General features: G+C 44.4%; 2 protein-coding genes and 1 long non-coding RNA gene across 3 annotated transcripts; 1 reads left to right on the plus strand and 2 right to left on the minus strand.

Annotated features, from left to right (window-relative positions):
* The first annotated feature begins 1,279 nt into the window (after window positions 1-1,279).
* On the plus strand, window positions 1,280-10,444 carry LOC115446149 (RAC serine/threonine-protein kinase). The gene is made up of 6 exons (XM_030172709.2): window positions 1,280-1,842; window positions 1,912-2,053; window positions 7,451-7,648; window positions 7,935-8,558; window positions 8,644-8,799; window positions 8,874-10,444. Exons 1-6 carry the CDS (start codon window positions 1,550-1,552, stop codon window positions 8,946-8,948), a joined length of 1,488 nt encoding a protein of 495 aa, XP_030028569.1. The 5' UTR covers window positions 1,280-1,549; the 3' UTR covers window positions 8,949-10,444.
* On the minus strand, window positions 4,446-5,894 carry LOC119188985. Its single transcript, XR_005112190.1, has 2 exons — window positions 5,807-5,894; window positions 4,446-5,170 (listed from the first exon to the last, which is right to left on the minus strand). It is a non-coding gene; the product is annotated as an uncharacterized LOC119188985 (long non-coding RNA).
* Window positions 10,445-10,638: 194 nt separating the features above from the next.
* On the minus strand, window positions 10,639-26,142 carry LOC115446148 (potassium voltage-gated channel protein eag). Its single transcript, XM_037437397.1, has 13 exons — window positions 25,888-26,142; window positions 25,119-25,280; window positions 24,776-25,009; window positions 20,565-20,696; window positions 19,042-19,151; window positions 16,004-16,399; window positions 15,501-15,924; window positions 14,751-14,950; window positions 14,393-14,645; window positions 13,901-14,112; window positions 13,376-13,819; window positions 13,074-13,298; window positions 10,639-12,377 (listed from the first exon to the last, which is right to left on the minus strand). The coding sequence occupies exons 2-13, from the start codon at window positions 25,195-25,197 to the stop codon at window positions 12,141-12,143; spliced, it is 2,946 nt and encodes a 981-aa protein (XP_037293294.1). The 5' UTR covers window positions 25,198-25,280; window positions 25,888-26,142; the 3' UTR covers window positions 10,639-12,140.
* Between the last annotated feature and the right edge of the window lie 230 nt (window positions 26,143-26,372).

The following is a 26,372-nucleotide window of genomic DNA, read 5'->3' on the forward strand; positions in this document are numbered from 1 at the left end:
GAGTCGATTGTCCTTACATCTACCCTCTAAGTATAATGGTAAATACTAATTTTATATTACGTTCTTCTTTCGTATTATGGCTACCACCGTCTATTTATCGATGATTTTGCTAATGTCAAGTAATAAATGCAGATACCAAACACAAAAACAAAACTATAAAATCAGGTAATCAAAAATTGGCATTTTTTTTCTGGTTTGATATAAATTATAATTTAAAATCAAACCAATTATAATTATTATAATTGCAAAAAAGCGGCGATAGCTTAGTTGGGAGTGGAAAGGATTGTCTATCTTGGTCTAGACGATTGTCCGCAGGTTCAAAACCTAAGAGCACACACCTCTGACATTTATAAAATTATTACGTGTGTATTCTTTGTGAATCAATCATTCCATAATTATTAGCGAATAGCAATTTCTTTTTATGTCAATTGTCATTGTGACATTTCCCAACGATACACTAGGTATGTTAGTGACAGCTGTCAAAACAACGTGTCTGGTGTTGAGAGCATTAAAAAAATAATTATATGTGTCTATTATTGTTAGATACAATATTTATTTATGTACATACTTTTAACGGATTTGTTTCTATTTAGACTATTGACAAATAATTTATGCACGAATTCATGATTCTAAAATAACGAATACATCAATTACTAGTGGTTGCACCAGTGAAGTTGATGTTTTTTCGCGTACATTGTTGATTACATATCGTCCAAAAATACGAAACTTTATATTCGTAATTACAATGACAACTGTCAACTCAAATAAATAAAGAAATTATTGTACACACTCAATAATTTTAATCCTGAGAGCAGAGAGACGCAGTCGCAGAGTACCTACTAAAAACTGCTGAAGTTGTAAATTTTTTATTTGCTATTTTCAAATTATATTTGTTACTTGTAATTAACATCAGATATTTTTTTTACTGAAATAAATATTATTGTGTAACGAAATTGTAAGCGTGCAGCAATTCAACCACATATTTTATACTAAGATGACTGTGGTTTGGAAATATGCATTGCCTAGTCAACATTTTTTAAAAACCTGTTATTTCTTAAATATGTTTTATTATTTTGCATAATAAAATAGAACGTGTTTCAAAACAAAAAAAAATACTAAATAGCGCCCCTTGCACCTCTGGTGGCAGACAGTTAGAACTAAATTGTCAAAATAGGCTATTATCCGACCAAATACAAATAACATGTGTGGATCTCGCCTCTCTTCAATCTCTCTTTTTTTCATTATATTGCCCATATAAGTTTGTACTGTTTACGAATATTACTAAACCACCCTGGCAATTTATAACTTTACTACCGCGAGGCTACGTACCTACGTCGTAACGTCGCTTACGTTTGTATTTTCTGTAAGGAAAAACGTATTTTTCGCATAAAGTTTACGCAAACAAGAAAATGATCAGTATTGGTGCTCTCGGCGCGAACCAGTTGAGGTGAAACTCGTGCTGCAGCACAAAACTGCGAAACGTGGTGCTGGCCACACGGGCCGCAGTTTGTTATCAAACAGCGAGTGGCAAGTGGCAATCGGCGGGGCGATGGCGGAGGCGGCGCCCGGTAACATCGTTAAAGAAGGATGGTTGCAGAAACGCGGCGAGCACATCCGCAACTGGCGCGATCGCTACTTCATCCTGTTCGACACTGGCGACCTGGTGGGCTTCAAAGCACAACCAGAGCGCAACAACTACCGCGACCCGCTCAACAAGTTCACCGTACGCGACTGCCAGATCATGGCCGTGGACAAGCCGCGCCCCTACACCTTCACCATCCGCGGCCTGCAGTGGACCACCGTCATCGAGCGCAACTTCTCCGTCGACACCGAGAGGGAACGGTTAGTTCCCAGTGACATAGTGAGTGGCATGTGCTGATCAGCTGTGTACGGAGGCCGTGTGTGTTGCAGTGAGGAGTGGGTGGCGGCCATCCGGTACGTGGCGTCGCAGCTGAGCGTCGGCGGGCCCAGCACCAGCGGCACCGTGCTCTCGGACGCTGACGACGGGGACATAGCTCAGCTCGGCACCAGTTTCCGTGATCCTCGCCGTATAGTAAGTTACTTGCACACTCATATGACTCATACATTTTGTTTCACATATCTGTGGTTGTTTACAGTTGTTACCTTTCATAATTTTTATGGATTTATCTAAGTTTGCTGTGCATTTGTGGAAAAACGTTAGAATTAAACTCACCTTTTACTGTATTCTAGAAAGGTTAAGAAGGGAAGCTCAGTTCTCTAGATTCTAATATGTTTCTTTTAATCTCCGTTATAAAAAAATTAAGATTCTGTGTCAACAAAAATATGTACAGAAATATAGTTATTAGTATTAAGTTGATGTTTTACCATTTTATGCACATCATGACTATTTTTATATGCAAGAGCTTACAGTGTCAAGGATGCTGATACACTTCCCTAATCAATAAAACATTGAATGTCAGTGGATCTGTATTTTGCAACCATATCGGGTTAATATGTATATTTACTAGTAGTAGGTCTTTCATATGCAAGTTTGCCTGGGTAGGTACCACCACAGAGCCTATTTCTGCTGAGCAGCAGTGTGTAGTCATTATTGTGTTCTCGTTTGACGAGGACATTGTAGCTAGTGTAATTACTGGACATAATAAGACTTAACATTACATGTCTCAGAGTGGCAAGCGCAGTGCAATGCGCAAACAATACTTTTAAGTTCAAGATGATTGATGGTCTTTCTACTATTTATGGGCAGTTTATCGCTTACCATCAGATGAATAGCAAGCTTGTCTCATTGTTCAAAGCAATAAAAAAAATATAGATGGCTCCCATTCACTATGACACATAAAACATGATTTTACAGTGGACTTGTTTTAATGAACATTATATTTTGATAAATATTTAAAACATCTTCTAACTAAGTTTTTCAATTATAGTTCTTTTTATTTTTACAACATAGATAGTTGAAAAATGATTTAAATATGTAGACCAACAATAATATTCATTAAATGGTACTTTTGATTTACAACTGGATGTTTGAGGCCAAGGATATAAACTTAAGGATAAGGATATAGATTTAGTAAAAATGTATTACACCATTTTATCATTACCATACTTTGGTGCATCTATTTTATTCAAAGATAGCTGTAATACTTGTCAGACCTTATTTCTTACAATACACATAATTTACTTAGGAGGTTTTATTTTCTTTCTCTTTTTCATTATTCCATGTTCAGATTATGGATTATTTCTATCCAGTACGGTTTTTTAAATATTTAATGATTATGTATGTTTTTAATTAGCTTTGTCAGCCATTTAGAATATTTTCATCCAATTTTGGATATTATTTAATCTGTCAGTCATCAGGTGAGAAGAGTTTCTGTCAGTTAATTTGTAAAGACATGTGGTAGGTTCTTTAAGAAACTTTGGAGTTTTCCCCGGGATACCCTGCAAACAGTATGTACAAGCAAACACCCACCTAGCAACTACAATGGCCCCACAAGGGTAGAGGGGGTAATGATAAGGGTTCTAAAGATATGTAGAGCAGAAATATGTGTGTGCAACCAAGAAGTACACACATTCCACTGTGCCTCAGCATGCAACAATTATCCACCAGTACTAGCGCATGAATTAGATGTTTGAGTGCAAAGGAATTGCCTGAGGGGAGGACACAGGTTACTGTTATATGTACCAGTTCCATGTTTTAACCTGGCATACAAAGTCTCAGGGATATATCATACTCCATGGGCATTGCCAGAGCGGCGGTTCAAACACCCCTTGAATAAGGTTTGTTTAACTAAGACTAAGAACCTTTTATTATTATTTTCCAAGTCAATATGAATGTCATTCAATGCACACTTTATTTTTCTTTTTAGTACCCTCAATACTAAAAGCTGGTAAGCCCATATCATGCCCAAACACTGAGAATCTGGAGCAAGTTCGGTCTCAGGCATACTTTACAGGCATGCTGATATAAGCTGCAAATGTATAATTTCACGAGACCCTCTGTATGTTATATATTATTATACTCAGCATAAATAGAATACTAGATGTGCTATGAGACAGGTGAAGCAAAGTAAGCTACATAGTAAGTAGTTACGGAATGTGCCCTACACCTAAGTCCTAGACAATGGGTGTAGATTAGATGATGTAACTTTGATGTTCGTAATTTTAAACAAAACAGATAAAATTATTGACAGTATTTATTTGTGCTTGGACAACTCACTGAATTTTGTTATATATTATATAAATATAGATATATTATGGTAAACAATTATTTTTACCTGTTTTGATCAGCTTGTGTTTGTTGTGCCACAGTAATGTACTCTTTGTTTAATTATAATCAGTTGTATTCCATTCATTGCATACAGAATGTGGCAGAACATTTATTGTTTTTTTTTATTATGTATTGATATAAAAAAGTAAGGAAATGTAAATATATGGGATGCAATGATAGGCATACATACATTTAAGGCATATTACGATTATTGTATTTATGTCCCTCTAGTTACTACTCGTTAGTTGACATTATTAACATTAATTTGATGATTGCTTTTAAAATAACAGGAACCATACATAGGTCAGGCCACACTTGTCTTGCGATAGGTAGGAATATTAATTTTTTTTATCAATTGGACTTGACAAGAAATTGATATAAACATTCCCAGACCAAAATTAAGCTATACATCAACATTTGTCTGGACTGTGAGTGGTCTAAGAAGGGTGTCTGAAAATTGATTTTATTTACTTTGTACGATAAACAACGCCATCTATGTCAATTAATAGGGGCTAAAAAAGATTAACGGTTTCGTATATCGGCTCCCTATATATGAAGCTATTTAGAATTCTAACGAAAACCAACGCGAGAGGCTCCGGCAGATTTTTGCAAGGCCTTTTTTCTTGGTGCTCCTTGACAGTGCCGGCGTTAGGCCCCAGGCGAATGCCCGGCACACGATCTTCGACGCATTGATCTTGTCTCTTTTGGTCTTCAATTGAGGAGGAATCTTAATTAGTGTATCCTCGCTTCGATTCCCCAATGTTGGAATCTTCATCGAGGATTAATTTTTACGCACGATGTTATGATACCACTGGCTTCTAGCGACATTTAACTTGGGTGTGGTGCAGATATGATCACACCAGCATATTAGGTCCCTGGTTCTCGGTCCCTTGCTCTCCATTTTCCGGTGAATATGAGTTTCTGAAAATTATCAGCAGAAGAATAACTCAAAGATTCTACGCAGGCATATGTTGGAGAGCCTGGTCTTTTTGCGAAGCTTGAGTTCTTCAAGAATAGACAAGTTAGTCTTAATAAACCTACAGGAGTAATTAACAAAATATCGGTGTTTTTTGAGCGAGTTCAACTGAGGTCAAATTAAGATACACTATGAAGGTAGATTGATATTCGAGGCCGACGGTCTGTCTGCAGGGGTTGTACTTGCGGTGCGTGTGGATTATCGCGTAGGGTTGATGGTGTTAGCCGTGGACCGCGGCGAGGCGGCGGGCGGTGCGGCGGCGGTGAGCGGCTCGGACGGGTCCGATGCGGGGCGCTGTATTTTGGTGAACAGGAAAAGTGCACGTGATGCGTCATGTTGTTATGATTCTCGGAAGCGCGCGACAAACAAACCTCGCCCAACCGCGCCCGGCCCCGCTCGACCCCTCCCTGCGCCGCCGCACTTTGCACCAAAGCGCTGTGTGTGAAAACAATGCGACGTGCACATCTTTATTCGTTTCAACTATGTACTTACATACGTACTTATCAATAGAACTATGAGATACTGTAAACATTTAACCATAAAGTCAACATGTCGTCGAAAACTTTTATAGTGCGTCATACCTGATGATTTTATTTATTGCATGTGGATTTCTGCTTATTACTAAAAAATTATCAATTATAAATTCTACGGAGAACATTGTAATCATTGATCAGTTTATTAGGCTGCATGGTTGTTTGCGTTTCTGTCACCTAAAATTGTCAGGCAATCATGTTTTTAAATTTGAACTCGTTAGTGTATTTGAGTCCGTAATACGATGGTGTCAAGCTTTATATCGCCGGAGAAGTTGCATTTTACGGAATAGAGGTAGCCGCACCAACTCCTTGGAAAACACATTACCTGTCTCCTTAAATTATATCAAAGTTCATAACCAGATTATCGTTACGTACCTATCAATATTTTTAAAATATGAGTATAGTGGAAGTGTCTGTAGAGTGTATTTGTAAGTGCGCGCGCACCGGCGCAGGCATACGCGAGCCGACAATCTGTCTGCTTGTGGGTTTCAGCACACACGGCATTCTGCGTGTGGAGAGCATTGAAAAGAAAAAATATTTATTTGTAACAAGCAATATTACGTAATAATTACAAAAAGAAATACTTAAACCTATTTTGTCGTCATAACCATAATTCGGTATCTTATCCCCTCGGCCCATTGTAATCGCAGGTAAAAGAGTTACACTCACGTTTACAAACTTTAAACCACGAGAACGAATCATACAAAATTAATTGAACTTCAACACAAGAATATCCAAATGTTTAACTTATAGCTTTCTTGCAGTCATTTTCGGTTAGTTTACAAACTAATTAACCTTAGGAGTGATGAGAAGTAAAATAAAATAATTGTAATCTAATGGCAAATTTTAGGAGTTTTCCACCTTGCAGTCTTTTAAGGCTAATTTTAGCCAAAAATAGCCCCCCCGTGAAGGACTATGTTTTTTTAATGAATATGTGAGTTGATAGTCTGGAGAAGTTTTTGGCCTACCTTAGAACCACGAAGTCACCGGTTTAGTTCTTTAATTTCAAGAAGAAAATTTAAGTTATAATTCGTAGAACGTAAGTTTTTCACTTTACACCAACATTTTCATAATTATCTTTAAGTTACGAAGTTGATTGTTTTTAGCAAAAAAGTACAACTAATGGAAATTTTGTTGCAATAAAAAAATCTCGAATAAGTGTTATACTTTTTTAAAAAGAAATTATTTAATCGTTAAAATCGAACATTCTCAAAAATTCAGAAAAATATTCATAACTCGAAAACTATGAAAAATCGCGGAACATACATGGAAGTGATTCGGATTCCCCAAGGGGGGGGCTCTATCTCTGGGCCTCCGTTTGTCACAACTTTCTGGGACACCCTGTATAATTCGACTCGGGAGCAACCAGCACGAGCGAGCAGGTACACAGGGATATTAGGAAATAAATGTTTAGTGTGCTCTAGAGCGTAGAGCTTTGTAGAAATCTATACATTTCTCTACCGCATTACCCAGCTAGCTGGAAAATAACAAACTCATAGAAATCTATCGTGAGGTGACGGCTTCTTGTTCCCCTGATGAACGCGATTTTTTAAAAGGACAAATTCCATTCGCTAATATTCATCTTGTAAGAAGTAGCCGTAATGCGGCAGGTCTCCGTGTAAAAACAAATACTAATAATATAATAAAATATTTTTCACAAGCATTGATAACTATGATTTAAAACTAACCCAGACGCTGGAGAAGTTCGAGTTCGTGAAGGTGCTGGGCAAGGGCACGTTCGGCAAGGTGGTGCTGAGTCGCGAGAAAGGTACTGGCAAGCTGTACGCCATGAAGATACTCAAGAAGCATCTCATCATACAGAAGGACGAGGTGGCGCACACCATCACTGAGAACCGCGTGCTCAAGAAAACTAAGCATCCCTTTCTCACGGTACGTATCACGCCTTTATGAGGGGGTAGGAAGAGGTGCAACCAGGGCATTGACTTTTCGCTAAGTGTGCTCTGTCCTGTGATGTGATAAGGGTCTCCCTGGGGCTAAAGTAAAAGTCTTGACATGCACGATAAACTATATTTTTGTCTAACCCTTAGGGGTTAAAAAGGTTTAAGGCAATGTTTTTCTTTATTTCGCAAAAATGATTAATATTATTCGTGTATTATCAGAACTTTTATAAAGCGTAATATGGCTACTCTTATGCGTAAGTGTGTGTTGTGCGCAGGCGCTGCGCTACTCGTTCCAGACAGCGGACCGCGTGTGCTTCGTAATGGAGTACGCCAACGGCGGCGAACTGTTCTTCCATCTGTCGCGCGAGCGATACTTCAGTGAGGAACGCACGCGCTTCTACGGCGCCGAGATCGTGTCCGCACTCGGGTACCTGCACGCGGAGGGCATCATCTACCGCGACCTCAAACTCGAGAACCTGCTGCTGGACAAGGACGGCCACATCAAGATCGCCGACTTCGGGCTGTGCAAGGTCAACATCACCTACGGCCGCACCACCAAGACGTTCTGCGGCACGCCCGAGTACCTCGCGCCGGAGGTGCTGGAGGACACCGATTACGGGCCCGCCGTCGACTGGTGGGGCACCGGCGTCGTCATGTACGAGATGGCGTGCGGCCGCCTGCCCTTCTACAACCGTGACCACGACGTGCTGTTCACGCTCATCGTGAAGGAGGAGGTTCGGTTCCCGCGCACGCTGTCAGCCGCGTGCCGCGCCTTGCTGGCCGGCTTGCTCACCAAGGCGCCCGCCTCCCGCCTCGGCGCCGGGCCTGACGACGCCCACGAGATCATGAACCACCCCTTCTTCGCGTCCATCAACTGGGCCGACCTCGTCGCCAAACGGGTATGTGTCACACCGCGACCGCTTCTCACTTCTCGCACACCCGCATCCGCGCATCTGACTCACTCACTCACTCGTGTCGTTACAGATCCCGCCGCCATTCAAGCCACAGGTAGAATCGGAGACAGACACGCGCTACTTCGACTCGGAGTTCACCGGCGAAAGTGTCGAGCTGACGCCGCCGGAGTCTGACAGCGGCCTGGCGCAGATACAGGAGGAACAGTTCCCACAGTTCTCATACCAGGTGAGCGCACATCCTCCCCACCCGCACGTCTCCCCTCGGCCCTGACCAGTACTGCAGCAGCCGTGTGCTTGCAGGATATGTGCTCGTCGGCGCAGTCCGCGCTGTCGCACCTGTCGCAGCAGTCGGCGCTGGCCGACAGGCGCCAGTAGCCGCCGACGCCGCCGACTCCGCCGACACCGCCGCCTACGCCTCCGCCCCCACCAACACCGCCGCCGACGCCACCGCCGACGCCTCCGCCGACACCGCCGCCGACACGGATGCCGACGGCGGTGGCGGTGCCGTGACGTCGGTCGGTCGGTGGCGAAGTGGCGGCGGAGTCGGAGCCGAAGGCGGCGGCGGAGCCAGAGGTGGTTCTCGCCGAGGTGCACTCGTGTCGGAAGCGGTCGCTTTTTGCATATATTTGCTGTATCCGGAGAAATGAATCCTTATGAATTGGACGCGACACGTTCAAATACGACCGCGCCTCCAAGCGGCCGGGTTTCAATTCAAACTATGTAAAAGATGCAGTACTCGATTTATTTCTACAACAGATATTATGTTTATGTAAAGATGTTTAGAAGTGATTGTCTAAATAACATGTAACGTGGTGCGGTGCGGCGCGGGTTGTGGTGGGTGTCGGCGTAGGCGAGAGCGGGGGGGGCGGGGGGGGCGTACGCCTTGATCGACTTTAAGCGGTTATTTTTTTAATCCTGCTCTGCTAATATGTAACGTATTTATTTACTTTGTGCTTATACATGTTTCTTATGTGGGTGGTGATGTGGTAAGCCGGTCGGTTCTCACTTCCCAGGCCTCGTTCGATTCGATTTCTAGACAATATGGTAGATGCCTTTGTTTGTTTTTATCCATTATTTTATTAATCTTCTTGTTTAAACGCGGTAAAATTATATATTATATGTGATTGGTTTCTCGGAAACGGCTGGTCCGATTTGGATGGAATTTTGAATCTAGGTACGTTACGCCTAAAATAAAATTTTAATATTATTTTTTTAAGCCGCCCTTACTTACTGAACGAAGTAGGAGGTGGGGGAAGAAAATTTAATCGCTGGATCGAAATGTGATAAAATTAGGTTTGGATCTATCTTGAAGTTTCAAAATATCTGCCTGTTTTCACTCATATACTGGTTTTTCACAGTTATCACTTCCATTTTGTTTCAACACTTGTAACTTATTTATTTTTGAGCGAATATAAATATTTTTATTGCGCTATGATGTAACAAAAATTTTTTTTATATAAGAAATAAAACCGATTACGCATCTACCCTATTTGATCTTAAATATCAGTTCTTTTACGGCGCAAAACCATAAATATTATATTAAATAATCTTGTGTGGCGAGTGTCTGCTACTTTACGAGACTATAATAATAACATAAAATATAAATATACCGAGGTTGACACAGCAGCAGTTTGTTTCCCATGGTGTGGAGCGAATGTTTGACCCCCCCCCCCACCCCCCCACCTCCACCCCGCGCCGCACGAGCCGCGTGCCACTTCGAACGTATTGACTAAGCATCATACAGTGAGACATTTGAGTACGACGGAGGGTAGCGGGGGCGCCCACCCCCACCTGCACCCGTGGCCCCTGGGCCCCGCGCCCCGCCGCACGTGTATTTCCTTTTGTATATATTAAACTTAGGATTTAAAAGATATTGCAGTTTGATTTCGTTCCTTTTGCTTTCCTCAGACTCCACAGTGCGTATGAGCCGCTCAGTGAGCTAGTAGTTTGAAGGTAAAATGAAACGATAATTTCAGCGTGATCTCATTTTATTTCATCAAATCAATACAATGGAGTGTAGCCGCGGCGGCGCCCGAGTATTGTCGGCGAATCTCATAAACTTTGAAAACGTCAACAAGGAGCGATCAGGGCAACGGTGCCGCCGCGATCCTCGGGCGCCACTCGGCACAGCGGCGCCGGCGTTGTGATAAGAATGATGGGAATATAAAACGCTTGGTCGTTCGTGTCAATGCTCCGTCGATGTGAAAACAAACTGTGATAATGTATTTCCCGTTTTAAGTGAACGTTATACAATAACTTATGTTAAACATTTTTACAAATCGTTACACGCATGTGTGTGTGCGAGCGTCGCAGTCGCCACCGCGTAGTCGCGACCGAACTTGCTCGAGTCTGCTCGGACCTGCTCGGGTCTGCTCGGATCTGCTCGCGTCTGCGTGGGTGGACGGCGGACAGCTCTTTACTCGTGTCGAACAAGAATATTTCTTGTGTCATTCTATGCATGCATCGTATTTTACGAGAGAAGTCACAGTGGGCTTATAGTTTCGCATGTTTTTTGTTACACCTAAAATAAAATAATTGTATTGCGGTAGTCGAGCATCATGGGACACTAGCCGCTAGCGGTTCCGACATCCAACTCTATAGATAGTTGGGTAAAATTCATAATTATATCCTACTCTAATTGCCAGTTGCCCCGTTAGCTTCTCAGAATTTCATATTATTATGTTTTGGTCGAATTTATTCCTAAAGGTTACCCGTAAAATTGATCGAGTGGTGCTGGTGTCATCACCAGCGGTGTGGGCACGTCTCTGTGTAGTTCAAACTTTATAAAGTTTAATTGTAGTGTAATATTTAAAAAATACAGTATCTATCTGTTACATCAATGTCTCAGGTGTAGGTTACAAGCGGCTGGGGCTCGGCAGCGACGACGCGGCGGCGACGGAGCGGCGACAAGTAAGCGTAATGCGGCGTGCCTACTCGTAGTGAACCCCTAACGTATAGCTATATTTGTATCGGATACATATGTACAGTACAGTCGGACGTGTCAGTCCCGCATTCGGTCGATACGAACGCGCTTCCAATTCCTTCGTGCCGCGTGTGGTGCGCGTGCGGTGCGCGTGCGGCGTGCGGTGCGCATGCGCGGGCGGCGCGGCGGGCGCGCGCTAGTCTGTCGGCGCGCCGCCCGCCGCCGTGCGCTACACGAAGTCGCGCCGGCGCTGCGCCGCGCCCGCCGCCCCCGCCACACCCGCGCTGCCCCCCGGCGGGCTGCTGGGCGCGTCGCCCGGCGTGGTCGGCGTGGGTGCTTGTGGTGCGGCGCCCTTACTCCGCGCCTGTAACCATGTACGGTCGTAATGCAACATCAGTTGTGTATTGTCACAGTTGCTGTCATTATCATTGTGACGCCAGCTCATACGGCTTACAGCTACAAGATTTTAATTAGAATGTCTATATCATCATCATCAGCCGCATGTCGAATACAGGATGCCGGTATAGAGTAATGGGATCTATAGAAATGTATTTAAGTAGATGGGAAGGGATTTACTAAGCTGGGTGGCAGTTCGGAATTTGGATATTTCCTTTAGTCCTTGGACCCAGACACATGAACTAATATTATTTGCGAAAGTGATAGGTAAACAAAAGGTGATCGACAATGTGAAGTAGTGAGTAGATTGCCTTTGAGCGTCGTTTCCGGGTGAGCGCGGCGAGGTCGGCGGGCGGGGCGGCGGGCGCGCGGGGCTCGTCGGCGCCCGCCGCGCTCGCCGCGCCCGCCGCGCCGCCGGGGCTGTCGCCGGGCTCGGCGCCGAGCCGCGCCGCCAGCATCGTCAGCAACTCCTCCACCCGCCCCAACTGCAACGCACGTTGGCCTCACACACTCACTCACTTATCATGTCGACAAACGTCTTCACCCACGTGCCACATTCTATGTAGATACACATCAGTAAGTATATGATTTCAAAATTATTTCTTATTTATACAAACGAAATAGCAGAATAGCAGAACCCGGTGTACCCTACACAGTGCCCTGTACTATGAAAAAAAGTAATAGAAAAGGGTAAAGAAGAGTAATTGAACAGAAATAATTTGTTTTACAAGTTTATGTTACTTGTAATATATTTGAAGTCTGTTACAAATAAAATGAGCACTCTAAATACTAGACGGCGGACTAGTTAATTTGTTTAATTAAAGATAAGAAATCTTTTAAAAACTATTTACAATTCTATTCTATGTAAGTACATATTTGTTTTCTATTAGCGCATATCTCCGTATCTATCTGAACGGATTTTCATATACAGTGCGTTTGCAAGTGGACACTGGACAGAATATACTTAGGGTTCGTTTAATTTAAATCGGATATCTGAAAAAAGTTATCGCTATTTTAAGTTATTTGCAATTTATTTTAAAACTTGTTGGAATTTTTTTACGCATGTGTTGTTTCGGACAAAAACCATAATTATTAACAGACCCTCGTAGCGTATTGGTCCAAAGTGAGGGTTTGAATATCACAATATAATAATACTTGAGCCTTAAACTAAATTTGCTTACTTTCTGTTGGAGTCTTTGTACTTCATTGCGCACGTCACGGCGAAGCTCTGCGAGTGCGGCGTCGTGCGTAGAGACAGGTGCGGGGGTCGGCGCGGGGGTCACGGGGGGCGGCGCGGGCAGCGCGGGGGGGCGCCGCTCCTCCAGCTCCTCCTCGATCGTGTCCTGTCGCGCCGAGCCCGTGCCCACGCCCAGCGCGCTCGCCGAACGCGCCTTCGCGAACGACGCCTGCGCCACAACAGCCGAGTCACGCGCTTTCACACACCAGCGCTACCGAGCTACGGGCAAATGCGTCTTCATCTCACCTTTAGCGATAGCGCTGACGTGACCGCCCCTGCGGCCGACGCTTGCGCAGTCGCGTCCGTGCCCGACGGAGGCGGCCGATCGCGTGCACTCAGACTGCGCGAAAAGGCGCCGCGGGGAGTGTCGGCCTGCGCCGCATCCAGAGATCCGCCTGCCAACAGGCGGCCCCACTTGCCGCGCGCCGGCGCGGCGACGGCCGGCGGCGGCTGCGGTGCGTCGCCTCGTTCAGCGTCGCTGGCGGGCGGCGCGGCGGCGGCGGTGGCGAGGGCGGTGGCGGGCGGTGCGGGAGAGGCACGGGCGGGGGCGGGCGCCGGCGCGGCGGCCACGCTCCGCTCGCGGCGGAAGCGGGAGAAGATCTTGCGCACGAGATGGTCCTGCGCCTGCTCCAGCTGCGGCTCGCGCTTGCGCCGCTCCATGAGCTCGCGCTCGCGGCGCACGTCCGCCACCTGCGCAGCGGACACGTCAGTCGGCGGCGCGGCGAGCCGGCCGGCACGTCGGCACGCGGGGGCCGCCCACCGTACACTCACCTTGCGAAAGATTAGCCGATGGCGAAGGTTGTACGTGAGCGTGAGGTTGCGCGCGAAACTGTTCGCGAACGCTTGGTAGAAGTCTAGCACCTCGAGTAGCCGGTCTCGCTTGATGGTGTGCAAGTCGCAGTAGGTGAGCGCACGCACATTGGCGGCCGACTGACCCACAGCGCTGTCCTTCCAAAACGAATCACCGAACACGTCGCCCTTGCCTTGGCACGGTACAATAAAGATAAACTCGGTTAGATGGGGCTCGCGCCCGTGCAACGTCCTAGCCGGGAGCTCGCTACTACCTGGAGCCGGCTAGGATTTCCATGCATCCCATTACTGGACATGCCGTGGCACTCCTCCCATATGTTATAATATAAATTTAGATGTTAATTGAGACGCTATAAATTATAGCGATACAATTATTTTAAAACAAATTGGATGATAATTCAGTACCTAAAGATATACATAATTATATTGATAAATGCAAAAGTGTGTCATTACCAAGTATGGCGACGACCTCGTCGTCCTGTATGACCTCGAGGCTGCCGGTGACGATGAAGCAGAGCGAGTCGATGGACTCGCCGGTGTGGTAGAGCAGGTCGCCGGGCGCCGAGTGCGACATCTGGAAGTGCATGGCGAGCGCTCGCAGACAGCCGTCGGACGCGAGCCGGAACGCCGGGTGCTCGTTGAACACCTTGCGGTTCAGATGCACGCAGATGTCCGCCTTCATGTCCTTGGGGCAGTAGTTCAGCACCTGCCACCACATCGGCCCGCGTTCGTACCTCGCACTCACCACTCGACCACTAATAACGAGCCACCTACGGCCGATGCGCGCTTCGCGGTCGGCCGGAGGCAGTACCTTGTCGGTGTCGAGGCCCTTGGTCATCGCCCACGTGGACACCACGTAGTCCATCACTCGCTCGCTCAGCGCCTTGGGCACCTCGTGGAGCTTCATGAACTCGCGCACGTTGTTCAGCATGTCGTGGTACTTGGCGGTCGCTGACGTCATTTGCTGGATGATGGTGGTCACGTGGCCGAAAATCGTCGCATACAGAAGAGCTGCCAACATAATGCTATACGATTAGCGGCTATTGGCGCGCACGCCTGTGCGGCCGCCAGGTGCTTGCTGAATATGCCCTGTGTCATGAATTGCATCTGTGCTGCAACAGACGCCACAATGTCGAGGAAACCACAATCCTGTTCCGAGTCGGCACATGCTCGGCTTCTGTAGCATTGTATGTCACGCCAATCATAATACACATTAAAAAATATTTAAGAAGCCGCATGTGACGCCTCGGACTCTAGCTTACAGACCACATAAGTGACGCGCCGCGACGCTACGTGGGCTTGCACGGAAATTATATATAATATGGTGGGGAAAGAGGATTAGGGAGGGAAGTCGCAGTCTCGAGGAAAATGTGCAAAGTGCACCGGACACGCAAACACGGAACAACGTGCGACACGAGCGGCAACAACTAGCGTTAATTACGAGGGAGCGGCAACACGTGGGTAGGAAGGTGGGGTGTAGGCGACGCGGCGCCCGGCTCAGTGCTCTGCGCCGGGCGCCGCGTGCGCCGTGCTCCGGCTAATAACAGAAGAGTTCCGGCACCTGCCACGATCATCATGCAGATGGTGAAGATCTTCTCGTTATCGGTCTCGGCGGCGACGTTGCCGAAGCCCACGGAGGTCATGCAGGTCATGGTGAAGTAGAGCGCCGTCACGTACATGGTCTTGCGCGAGGGCCCGTTCACGAGCTCGGGCCCATCGGACTCGTTGGACCAGACGTATGAGTAGGGCGTCTGTGTCACGTTGGCCAGTTTCCATAGCCATGAGTATTGTAGGCCTGAGTCGGCGTCCGAGCGGCCGATGCTGTACCAAACGCAGGCCAGCCAGTGAGCCACCAGCATGTAGAAACAAAGCAGCAAGATAAGCATCGCAGCGCCGTACTCCAGGTACCGGTCCAGCTTGCGCACCACGCGGCCCAGCCGCAGCAGGCGCACCACCTTCAGCGCGCTGAACAGACTGCCGATGCCCTACAAAAACACGAAAGTCTGAATCTCAACTGTATAGGTACGACAACAATTCACCAACGCAAGAGCACTTGACACTCACGTCCTCGTCGTGGTCGAACGCGTTGAACACGTCGTAAGGCAGGCACGATAGCAAGTCAATCAGGAACCACGACTTGAAGTAGTTCTTGCGAATCACTTTAGGGTCGCTCACCACCTCGCCGCCGGGACCCACGAACGTCGTGTGGAAATTAAGCACTATGTCGATAAAGAATACTACATCGACGATGGAATCGATGACGAGTAGTGACACGTCCTCGCTGGTCTTGTTCTTGAAGGCGACGTTGTAAGGAACCATGATGGCGGTGTAGAAGGTAAGGCACAGGATGATCCAGTCCCAGATGGCTTTGAAGGCGCAGTAGTGCAGCAGGATGTGGGGCGGAGTTTTGGGCGCCTCCTGTCGGTACTGCGGCAGCACGTCGCCCGACAGCGACATCACCTGCACACACAGCGACGCGAGCGCCGCGCCACCGCTCACTCCAGCCCTCACTTTTGCCCTGAGGGCTGGCAGTGCACATGCGCCACAGAAATACTGGCACCTGCGCTTTGTGCACTGCCAGCCCAAACTACATAATTTTACTACTTGTCAAATTGTAAATAAGTTCTGAAACACGAGCGGCGTTTACTGTGTTTAACGTATTAGATAGGTACCTATAAAGTTATATTTTACTAATAAAAGCCTTAAATGATGTAAATCTGTTCCGATCAACACGCAAAAAAAAAATGTTTTAATGTGGAAATGCATGGAAAAATTAACTTTGTTGATTTTGTTTTTTGCGTGCCTAAATAAATAGTCACTACTGACATGGCGGAGCCGAGTGTATCGCGACTCATGATTCAGATTGATACGTGTTGACTAAAATAACTGTGTACCACATAAGTACTTAATGTTTTTAAATATTAATATAAATGTTGGAGCCGATCATGCTGATCTTAAGTTGTTTTGTGTGACTTGTATGATTGTATTGGTAACTGCTGACACTGGTAATCTGTATAGTACTGTATACAACATGGAGCTCGTCGCATTGCACGTGGGGGAAGGAAGCAGCGGATCGCAGTGCAATATGTACAGAGGTGTGCGTCGGCAGGTAACGTACAGATAATAGTTTTTACAAGAACAGATCCAAGAATTAGACATTTTACAATACCAGGCGTTACCTGTTCTAGCTTTTGTCTGCGACTCCGCCCGCGTAATTTTGTTTTTTCGTGATAAATATTTTTCCAAGTAAAAAGAAACATATAGCGCTCATGAGCAATGTATGTAGATTCGTATAAGTGAAAAAAGTCGAAATCGTTTAAGTAGATTCTGGCATTAGCGCGTTCAACCAAAAAAAATATCTCTTCAGTTGTGTATATTAGTATAGACATATGTGTAATTGGTTTCTCCAAAATGGCAGGTCCGATTTAAATTGAATTTTGGTATTAAATGGCCTCAATATAAAACTATGGTATTCAAGTACGTACTATTTTTCTTGTCAACTTCAAATGAAGTGAGGTGAAAGGGGAGAGAAAGTAAACTGCTGAACAGGTTGCGATAAAAAATGATATATTTTGAATGTTAAAAATAAATATAGCATAAGTACCTATTCAATATTGTTATAGAATTTAACTAAGAGCGATAAAAGGCTAAGAATCTAAACCGCTTTACAGATTGAGATGAAATTTTATATGGATACATTCTGAACACAAATATCTACACATTGGTTCATCACATTATGACAATTCGGAAAGATGAAACAAGATTATACAACACGTCATGTGCTAGAGATGGTTTTCGCATTTTGTCTCTTTCGGCATGCGTGATTATTGTTCAGGTGACAAACTTTAAAGTGTGACAAACATATTCGGTTTAGGACATCCTGGTGATTTTATAAAAAATACTGTGACTGGTGTGTATCGGATGCAGTGTTTTTGGATGTAAAAGCCATAAAATGCTGAATCGTTCTGTCTCACCAATGTACCTACGCACGTGATGGATTCCTCCTGGTATAATAACTCTACGACTTCGAATCTTCTTTTTCCGATCACGTATTTTTGAATACCAGAGACAGATACACCCCACCCTAATTTTACCCAGTAGGAACAGCCCATCTCAAGGGCGATGTCGCTCGTGACTCGTCATTCATCAGTCGTCACCACGTCCATGACTTAAGGGTCATCATCATTTCCACGGAGCGTATATTGTCATTACTTTTAACATATTTAGAAGTAATTCATATGGATTATAAAATACTACAAGTAAATCGAAACGTCAGACGACCCTCTCGACACGGACTTGTCTCTTCTATTAATGCAAAAAGAGAGAATTACTACAAGTATTAAATAGGTTTATGAGTACCAAAGTAAGAAATAGGAAGGCCCGCTCTCCGCGAAATAACAATTTATACGATCTCAAAATCATCACGTAGGCAAAAGAGTTACGTAGGTGGGTAATGAGTAATCAATTATAATAATTAAGTATTATTCATTACTAGTTCGAATGTCACTTGTAGGTATGCGAAAGTTAGTCTGGGTAGGACTAGGCACTAACATCTAGGTAACATTGTTTGGTTCCGGTATAAACAATTTGTTTCCAGTACTATTATGCCGAAATTAGGCAAGCATTATGCAACTTTACAGTACTTTCTCCAAGGTGGCGTTGGTACTAATCATGGGCGCTTACCACAACTCGTGCCACCATCTCGTCTAATCTCTGTAGGTATAATCTTAGCATTGCGAAACGTAATAATCATATAGAATAATTAATTAACACGTATAGGGCGAAATTGATAATATCAATCGGCCTGGACAATTTGGCTGGATATAGAGCCCTGCACGTCGGCCGCGGTGGCCGTTGGTGGCCGTCACGCGTGAGAGTGGACCTTCAGTGAGGCACCGTTCACAGACACATAATATTCGTCATGAGAGCTTAGGTATTCGTGTAGACAGCTCAATACTTATTATCTACCTTCCGCGCGTCGGTGAATGTGTCTAGGAGCAGTGCACTACACACAAAATATGTATTTACTACTGTCTAGTGTCTAGTGCTACAGTACAAAAGAGAAGAGCGTGCGTGTTTACATGTTGTGCGTTGGTACTGACATGCGCCAGGTGGCTCTGCCGCTGCGGCTCCTTGAGCGCCGGCAGCGCCGACACCAGCACGGAGCGGGACCGCGTCACGCTGCGCGCCAGCTTCGCGAACTTGGACAGACCTGCCGCCGCCACGACCACACTGTCACCACCCGTCACCACACGTCTCCGCGACTCACTCGCTCTCACACCCCCAACTCGCACCACAGTAGGATCCCACAATCTTTCAGTTCTTTTGTATTTAAGGAGATAGAACAAACGCCATAAAACCTGTGGCACCCATATCGAGTTTATTATAAATAAATAAACCCTTGTGAACAATATTATGCTGTCGGCAAAACGGAACCTGCCAATATTTTTTTTGGTTTTAATTCGAATATTGTAGACAGATTTGTAATTTTTGACAGAATACCATATATTTACCAAGTACCAATCCTAAACCAGCCCGTAGGTATATCATAAGTACGTGTTGTATAATAACGTACAATATAGGTAGGTGGGTACTGGGTAGAATACCGCTGCACAAATAGAGTTCCACTAAGTCATAAAGAAATTATCGGATGATAGCGTTTATACGCCATGCTTGCAAGATAATGCTTTACATCATCAATGAACTGTTGATATCATACTTTCACCAGGAACACCAATTGAAAAGGTTGGTTTAAACCAAGGCTAGTACTAGAGGGCAAATAGTTAACAAAAGCCAAATCATAGAAAACAAGACAAGTCTCTATGGCCAGAGTGAGTGATATGGTGTCAGGATCTTTCAAACTGGAGAAAGGAGTACGCCAAGTATGCCTTTTATCCCCTCCATTTTCTACATCGATGACATGTTTATAATGAGGGGAGTCTTATTAGCGTGGGAAGGAGGCATCGTGGTCGGGGGAACCAAGATCAGTAATCATCAATATGCAGATGATGCACAGTTGTTTGCAAGCCACTTCCGTGCGACAACTTGCAGAATTATTGCGCAGGGTAGAGCGAGAAAGTTAGATGTTAGAACTTTCTATCAATAAAGAGAAAAATTATAGTTATTGTGCAAACCAGTCAATCGCACCACATACTAGACTTTCCACAATATGCGATCAACGAGTCTAAAGTTTTGGCCACATAGCTCGAAGACAGCCAGATAACTTCGACAAACTATTGGTTGAAGGGAAAGTAGATTGAGAAAGACCACGTAGGCGATCACCTACCCGCTGGTCTGATTAAACAAGTACTGTAAAAAACTCCCTATTACCACAGACCTGAGGAATACCGAAGACAGAGGGTATGGAGACAGTTCATCACCAACATCGACCCGACCTTTAGTGGTATATAAATAGCTAATATTATATAGGTATGCATATTGAGATTGGATACCTTACGATGTCATAATTCATAAAATGTGAAAAAAAAAAGAATATAACACGAGAATCTTCAAATGATGCTCTCGTTGTCGGATCGAAGATCGCGACTCGTGCTGAGGCACCTGTTTGAGTGATGGAATTTGTTGTTGTCAGTGTCGAGTAAGTGATCAGTAAATGTGCACTCGCCTCCCTTGGGGTCGTCGGCGTCAATAGGCTGTTTAAGCGCCGTGATGTCGCGGAACGTGAGCAGGAACAGCACCACCAGCTCGCGCTCGTTGCGGATCGGCGCCACGTGCACCAGCAGCCATAGCGGCGTGCCTGCACACGCCAAAGTACGTAAACTTCAATTCATTTTTCTTTTTGTTAAAGCTTTTATTGTAATATTTTTTATTAATAACATAACACAACACATGCATCACACATTTATCCCCGAAGGGGTATGCAAAGGTGCCACCAATGTAACTCCTTTTCCTCAAGTGTGTTTCGTCCCATGATGTAATAAGTGAGTGCGCCTATCGCCTATTGGGCACAAATTCCAGACTCTGGGCTGATACTGAGCAGAAAAAATCCCAATAACACTTTACCAGACCAAGGATTCGAACCCAGGACCTCAGAGTGATGCTGTGCCGCGCATGTAGTACATCTATATGTTAAAACAATTCATTGATTTTATTTATGTTTTGAAAAAGTATGTAAGTACTTATTTTTTAACTTATTTTTTATATTTATGTCTGAACATATATTGCAAGTTATATAAGAGCTTGTAAAAAATAAAATCTTTGACAATCCGTCCGCTCTGAAAACGTGAAGACTGCAAAGCAGTACCGATGTAGTTCTAAATTGTAATATACCTATGTGAGGTTGGAGAGAAGGAGAGATTCATTTGTTACAGATAGGTCCGTATCGTTCTTCAATTCTTTTAACGTTTAAAGATAAGGCATTATAGATACGCACATTAGATATGTTAGTGCATGTGGATTTTACATTTAAGACAAGTTGCGGTTGTTTCATATAAGCCTGACTTGTCCTAAAATTATTTACCTAAGCACACAAAACCGTTTTATATGAAACGGAGACGCGATCTTTTTTTATACTGCTTTGGTTTGCCGCCGCTACACAAAACGGTAGGCACACCACAATTTACTAAACTGCTGTCTTAGTTTTTGTTTTCATTACCAACCTATATCGTGAACACCGTGTGATATAAGTATTAACTTACTTCTTGTAAAATTTCGCCCGTAGCCTCTGCTGCGAAGTCTTTGAAACGTCGAGATTAAAAATTAGAGGAATGGCTTTCGCCTAAAAACCGTACCTACCTAAAGTAGTTTTATTTCCAGGTTTCCACTGTTTAGGACACGGCCCGGCGCGGTGTGAATTTGATAAATTCATGGCCTAACATAGATCGGAATTACTTGCGTATTTTTTAAGACTGCCTACATTATAAAACTCCACTCTTAATAGTGAATATGAAATATATTGATTTTCTTATGTTATGTAAGTTATTATTCCCCATGTGATAGCGTCGACCAAGTAGGCACAGACGATTTATGTGAATGTAGAAAATTTTACGTGGTTCGGTAATTAAGTAGGTAAGTATTTGCCCAAGAAAGACTTAATACCAAAATACATTTAATTAAGTTATATTTTAAACTTTAACCAAATTAGCGCCTTCGTATGCTACTCTTAAAAAAGTGGGTTGCGGAGTTAAAACACTGGTCAAAGAGCGTGCACGATGATCCATCTAGTGGGCGACCTTCACTCACATCAACCTCCGAAAAAACAATGACAAAATTGTGATATAATTTGATTTGATTTGAGGTTATAAATGAGGTCAATTGATAGCTGATACAATTAGCATCTCGAATAAATGAACGCACACATTATTAACAATAAATTGCACTTTTCCAAGGTGTCCCCGCGGCTGTTGTGTTTGAAGTGGACTCACATAACTGTAAATTTATCATTTTTTTATTCTTTATTTCTGGAGCTTGGCTGTTGTTTCACGACTATATTGCTCCGTATGTCCGCTTTTACCGGTGCCTACTCTAAATATTTTTTTAATAAAGCCCTAGCCACTTCCGATACAGGAATCGGCAAAAAAACTATTAATACTGCACAAAATGTTGTCTCAGTTTTAATAAAGTATTTAATGTTTACAATTATTTTCCTAGGTATATGGTCAAAGCAAAAAACTCTTTACACTTGTTATTTAAAATTTGTTGGAACACGTCTATACGCTGAGATCCGATCTTTACATACAATTATTTGCAGTTAAGGAACGCATTAAAATCATTCGATCTTGCACTTGTAAAATATTGCTTGAGTGTTTGTCAACATTAAAACACGAGGACTTGGGAACTCTGTAATTAATAATTATGTAGTTAAATGTTATTGGCTCAGGAGAATAATTGATTTTGTTGAATTGTTATTTATTGATACGCATAGTTACTTAGTATTTCTTTGAATATTTTAATAATATCTATAGTATCACTCGTGAAGAGTCAGATCGGATCCAAAGAACTATTCAAAAAACAAACTTAGCTTCTAACAATATCTTAATAAATTTAAGTACCTATAGGTAATAATCTTTTTGTAATTTATACTAGCGACCCGCCCCGGCTTCGCATGGGTGCAATGCTGATACTAAATACACTACAGAAAAACTGTGAACGTTGTATATAAAAACATAGCGGCCCGCTCTGGCTTCGCACGGGTATAACATAAAAAAATAACAGTATTTCTCCACTATTTAATGGATGTTATTATACATATAAACCTTCCTCTTGAATCACTCTATCTATAAAAAAAAACGCATCAAAATCCGTTGCGTAGTTTTAAAGATTTAAGCATACATAGGGACAGAGAAAGCGACTTTGTTTTATAATATGTAGTGATAAGTAAATTACTGTCTATATCGGAAAATTCTCCTTTCATGTTATTTCAGTCAGTATCTACAATACAGTCAGGGGATTCCCCTTAATATATTATAGATGAATTTAGAGAGTAGATCGAACTATACCTGTGAAGGTCATATTTTTACCCCAACGCGCCCTGACACTAAAAAAATATCTTGACAATGGAAAAGAGGAACTTAAGTAAGTATATTCTAATTCCAATAAGAATAAGTGGTTTTATTAAATTTTAAAAAAAATCATTGCTTTTATTAGACCAGGGGCGGTAGCCAAGGCGCGTTTTTAAAATCGTTAACGCTAATAGAAAACAATTGAAATGTATGGCAAGGGCATATCCTAGCGACAGATTTATCGCTGGAGTGTGCCCTTCACATACATTTTTATGGTTGTAGAAAGGCCCCTTGGCTGCGGCCCTAAGAATTTTTTATACGCACCTCGCATAATACCTGCATTTATTGTTGGAATTGAAACTGAGCTTCTTCTGTCAAAAATGACTCTTAAAGAGGCTAGATTCCTTGAGTAATTACTAATACGTATTAAAATTACTAAGTAACTGTTGAGTAAGGTAAAGAAACCATTGATGACTCACCTTATTTTAAAACCTTCATAAAATCGCTTCATCAATAAAATATATAAAAAAAACCTGTGATTCATAATAAAATAACTCATTTTGTGTTTATATAGGTATGAAAACATTAAAAAACATGATCGGCCATGAATGGAACAGTTCACTAAGCTGAATAAAAAATTTCACAAATATAAGTAAAAAAAAGGTAAAAAAAACTTCGGTAAGTACCTACCTATAATTCAACTTTGTTTATCTGACATTCAACTGGAGTAAAGCTGTCTAACATTAGCGAATCACAGCGCCCCACGCTACGAAGGCTGGCATTCGGAAAGCATTGAGAAGCAGACTTATTATCACAGCATTGCTCCGTGCTTAGACAAGTAACGTTTGGGAATACCAATAGCGGATTCGTTAATAGGCCATTTAGGCCGTGGCTTAAGGGCGATAGCAGCCTGTTGGCAACTTTTTTTATAATCCTCTTTTTTTGCTCCTATATAACATGCACTCGGAGGCAGGACATGCGGGGCGACACAAAAAGAGTGGCCTATATATTGTCCATTTTTATGGCGCTGATTTCATTCCAGACACGCAAATAGGATTTTATGGTCAGTACTTACCATATTAGCAATAATTACTTATAAACTATTACTAGGTAAGTATCTATCGCGTTGTGATAAAATAAACAATTGAACGAATATTAACTTAATTTAATAGCGTAATATACCTACTATATTCATTAAATCTTCATAAATAAAATAAGAAGGAATTATGCAAAGCGTTCTAATGTATTTAGGCGTTCATTACGCTTGCCAGACGAGTACGAAAGTACTTATATAGCAGGTGAAAACATGAAGTCAATGATGAATGATGAGTGTAGTGAGTAATGGGTAAGTAGTGACGAGGCTGGAGCCACTCACGGTTCTTCTTGTAGAGTAGTATCTCGAACTGGTCGGCGAGGTGGTGGTCGAGCGCGCGGTCCACGCGCTCCACCGCTTCCTTCTCGGTTAGCTCGCCGTACATCCACGTGCAGCGGCACGACTTCTGCATCACCTCGGCGCGGTTGTACCCGCTCATCTTGCAGAACGTCTCGTTGCAGTACACTATCGGGTAGTCAACAATCTGCGCGTTCGCCAGCAAGAAACTGCTGTCTGCTGTAGATAACGAGCTCACGTTAGTCGCACGAAACACACAGGCACACACAACACACACAAACACACACATGCACACGCGCGCGTATAGACATAGTGAACCGGTACTGACGCTGTGAGGAAGAGCGGCGGATGATGTTCTCGAGGAAGGTGTTCTGCGGGGCGACGAGCCCCCGGCGGCCGCCCGGCATGCCGCGCGCGGCCTCGCTCCGCCGCCGCGCACTCGCTCGCTCGCACCCCTCACATGGCTCACCTGCGCGCGCGCCTGCACCATCTGTAACACGGACTCTGTTCAGTCCCACTCCCCACTCGCTTCTGCCGTAGCCTCATTCAAACGCAACACTCTCGTAGGTAAACAATTAGAAAAACCACTCTCCAATGTGGGTCACCTAACTTAGGGAACATTACAATGATATTAGATTATCCATCAACAAAACTAGTTACGGTAGATTCTTTATTCCAAATGCTAGGGATAGGACAATGCGTTTTACAACAACACACACCACGCATTCCACTTTTATCTGCATGCTATAAATGGTTCCAAGCCCTAAAACGCTTACCGCCTGTTAAACCTAACACATAGCATGAAATCTTTTGTTTTGAAATAAGTTTTAAATTCAAGTATTATACGTGAACCGACCAATGCAATGGGACACAATGTTTACGTGTGTGGCAGGAGCGTGTTCTACGGGCTCCAAGGACGCACGCGAGTCACGAGTGGCTCTCCTGTGGTGGTGCGCCTCAGAGTAGGCGCCGACCGCGGCTAATCCGCTTACACACTTAGACGATACGAGTTACGAGGAGGCCCGCGAGTTATGGCGACGATCACCCTTGTGACGGCCTCCGCGAGTCAGTGCGGCCACGAGTCACGACACACGTACCTACGCCCTAAGCGGCTCATCGGCGGTCAACTTGAGAGCGAAACCCTCGCCCGATCCGAGATGTGGCGACGTCCTCTACAACTCGATCAAACAATCACGAACATCGACGAGGCACTCATTTTGTTAGACCGATCGCGCTAACGATTCTGTTTGTGTGTTGTGATGTAGCTCGAAAGGTGCACTGCAGGGCGAAGTCCCGCGGGTGATGGTGCGGGGGTGCAGGGAGCGGGATAGCCGTTGCGGCGGCCGCGTCGCAGCGCTACTGCCACCCTCGCGCCGATCGCCCTGCGCGCAACCCCCGCCCCCGCCCCCGACACCCCTGCAGCACGCATGCGTACTCGGTGTACCGTCGCCGTCGAAGTGGAGCGCTCCATCGTGTCCGCTGGTGACGCAATCCGGCGGCGACGAGTCTCGGAGCCGAGCGTCACGTGGCCGGCGCGGCGGCGAGCGGCCGCTGCCGGGTCACCGTCCCCGGCTCCACCGGC

Source organism: Manduca sexta, chromosome 11 (genome assembly GCF_014839805.1).
Source record: "Manduca sexta isolate Smith_Timp_Sample1 chromosome 11, JHU_Msex_v1.0, whole genome shotgun sequence".
NCBI lineage: Eukaryota > Metazoa > Arthropoda > Insecta > Lepidoptera > Sphingidae > Manduca > Manduca sexta.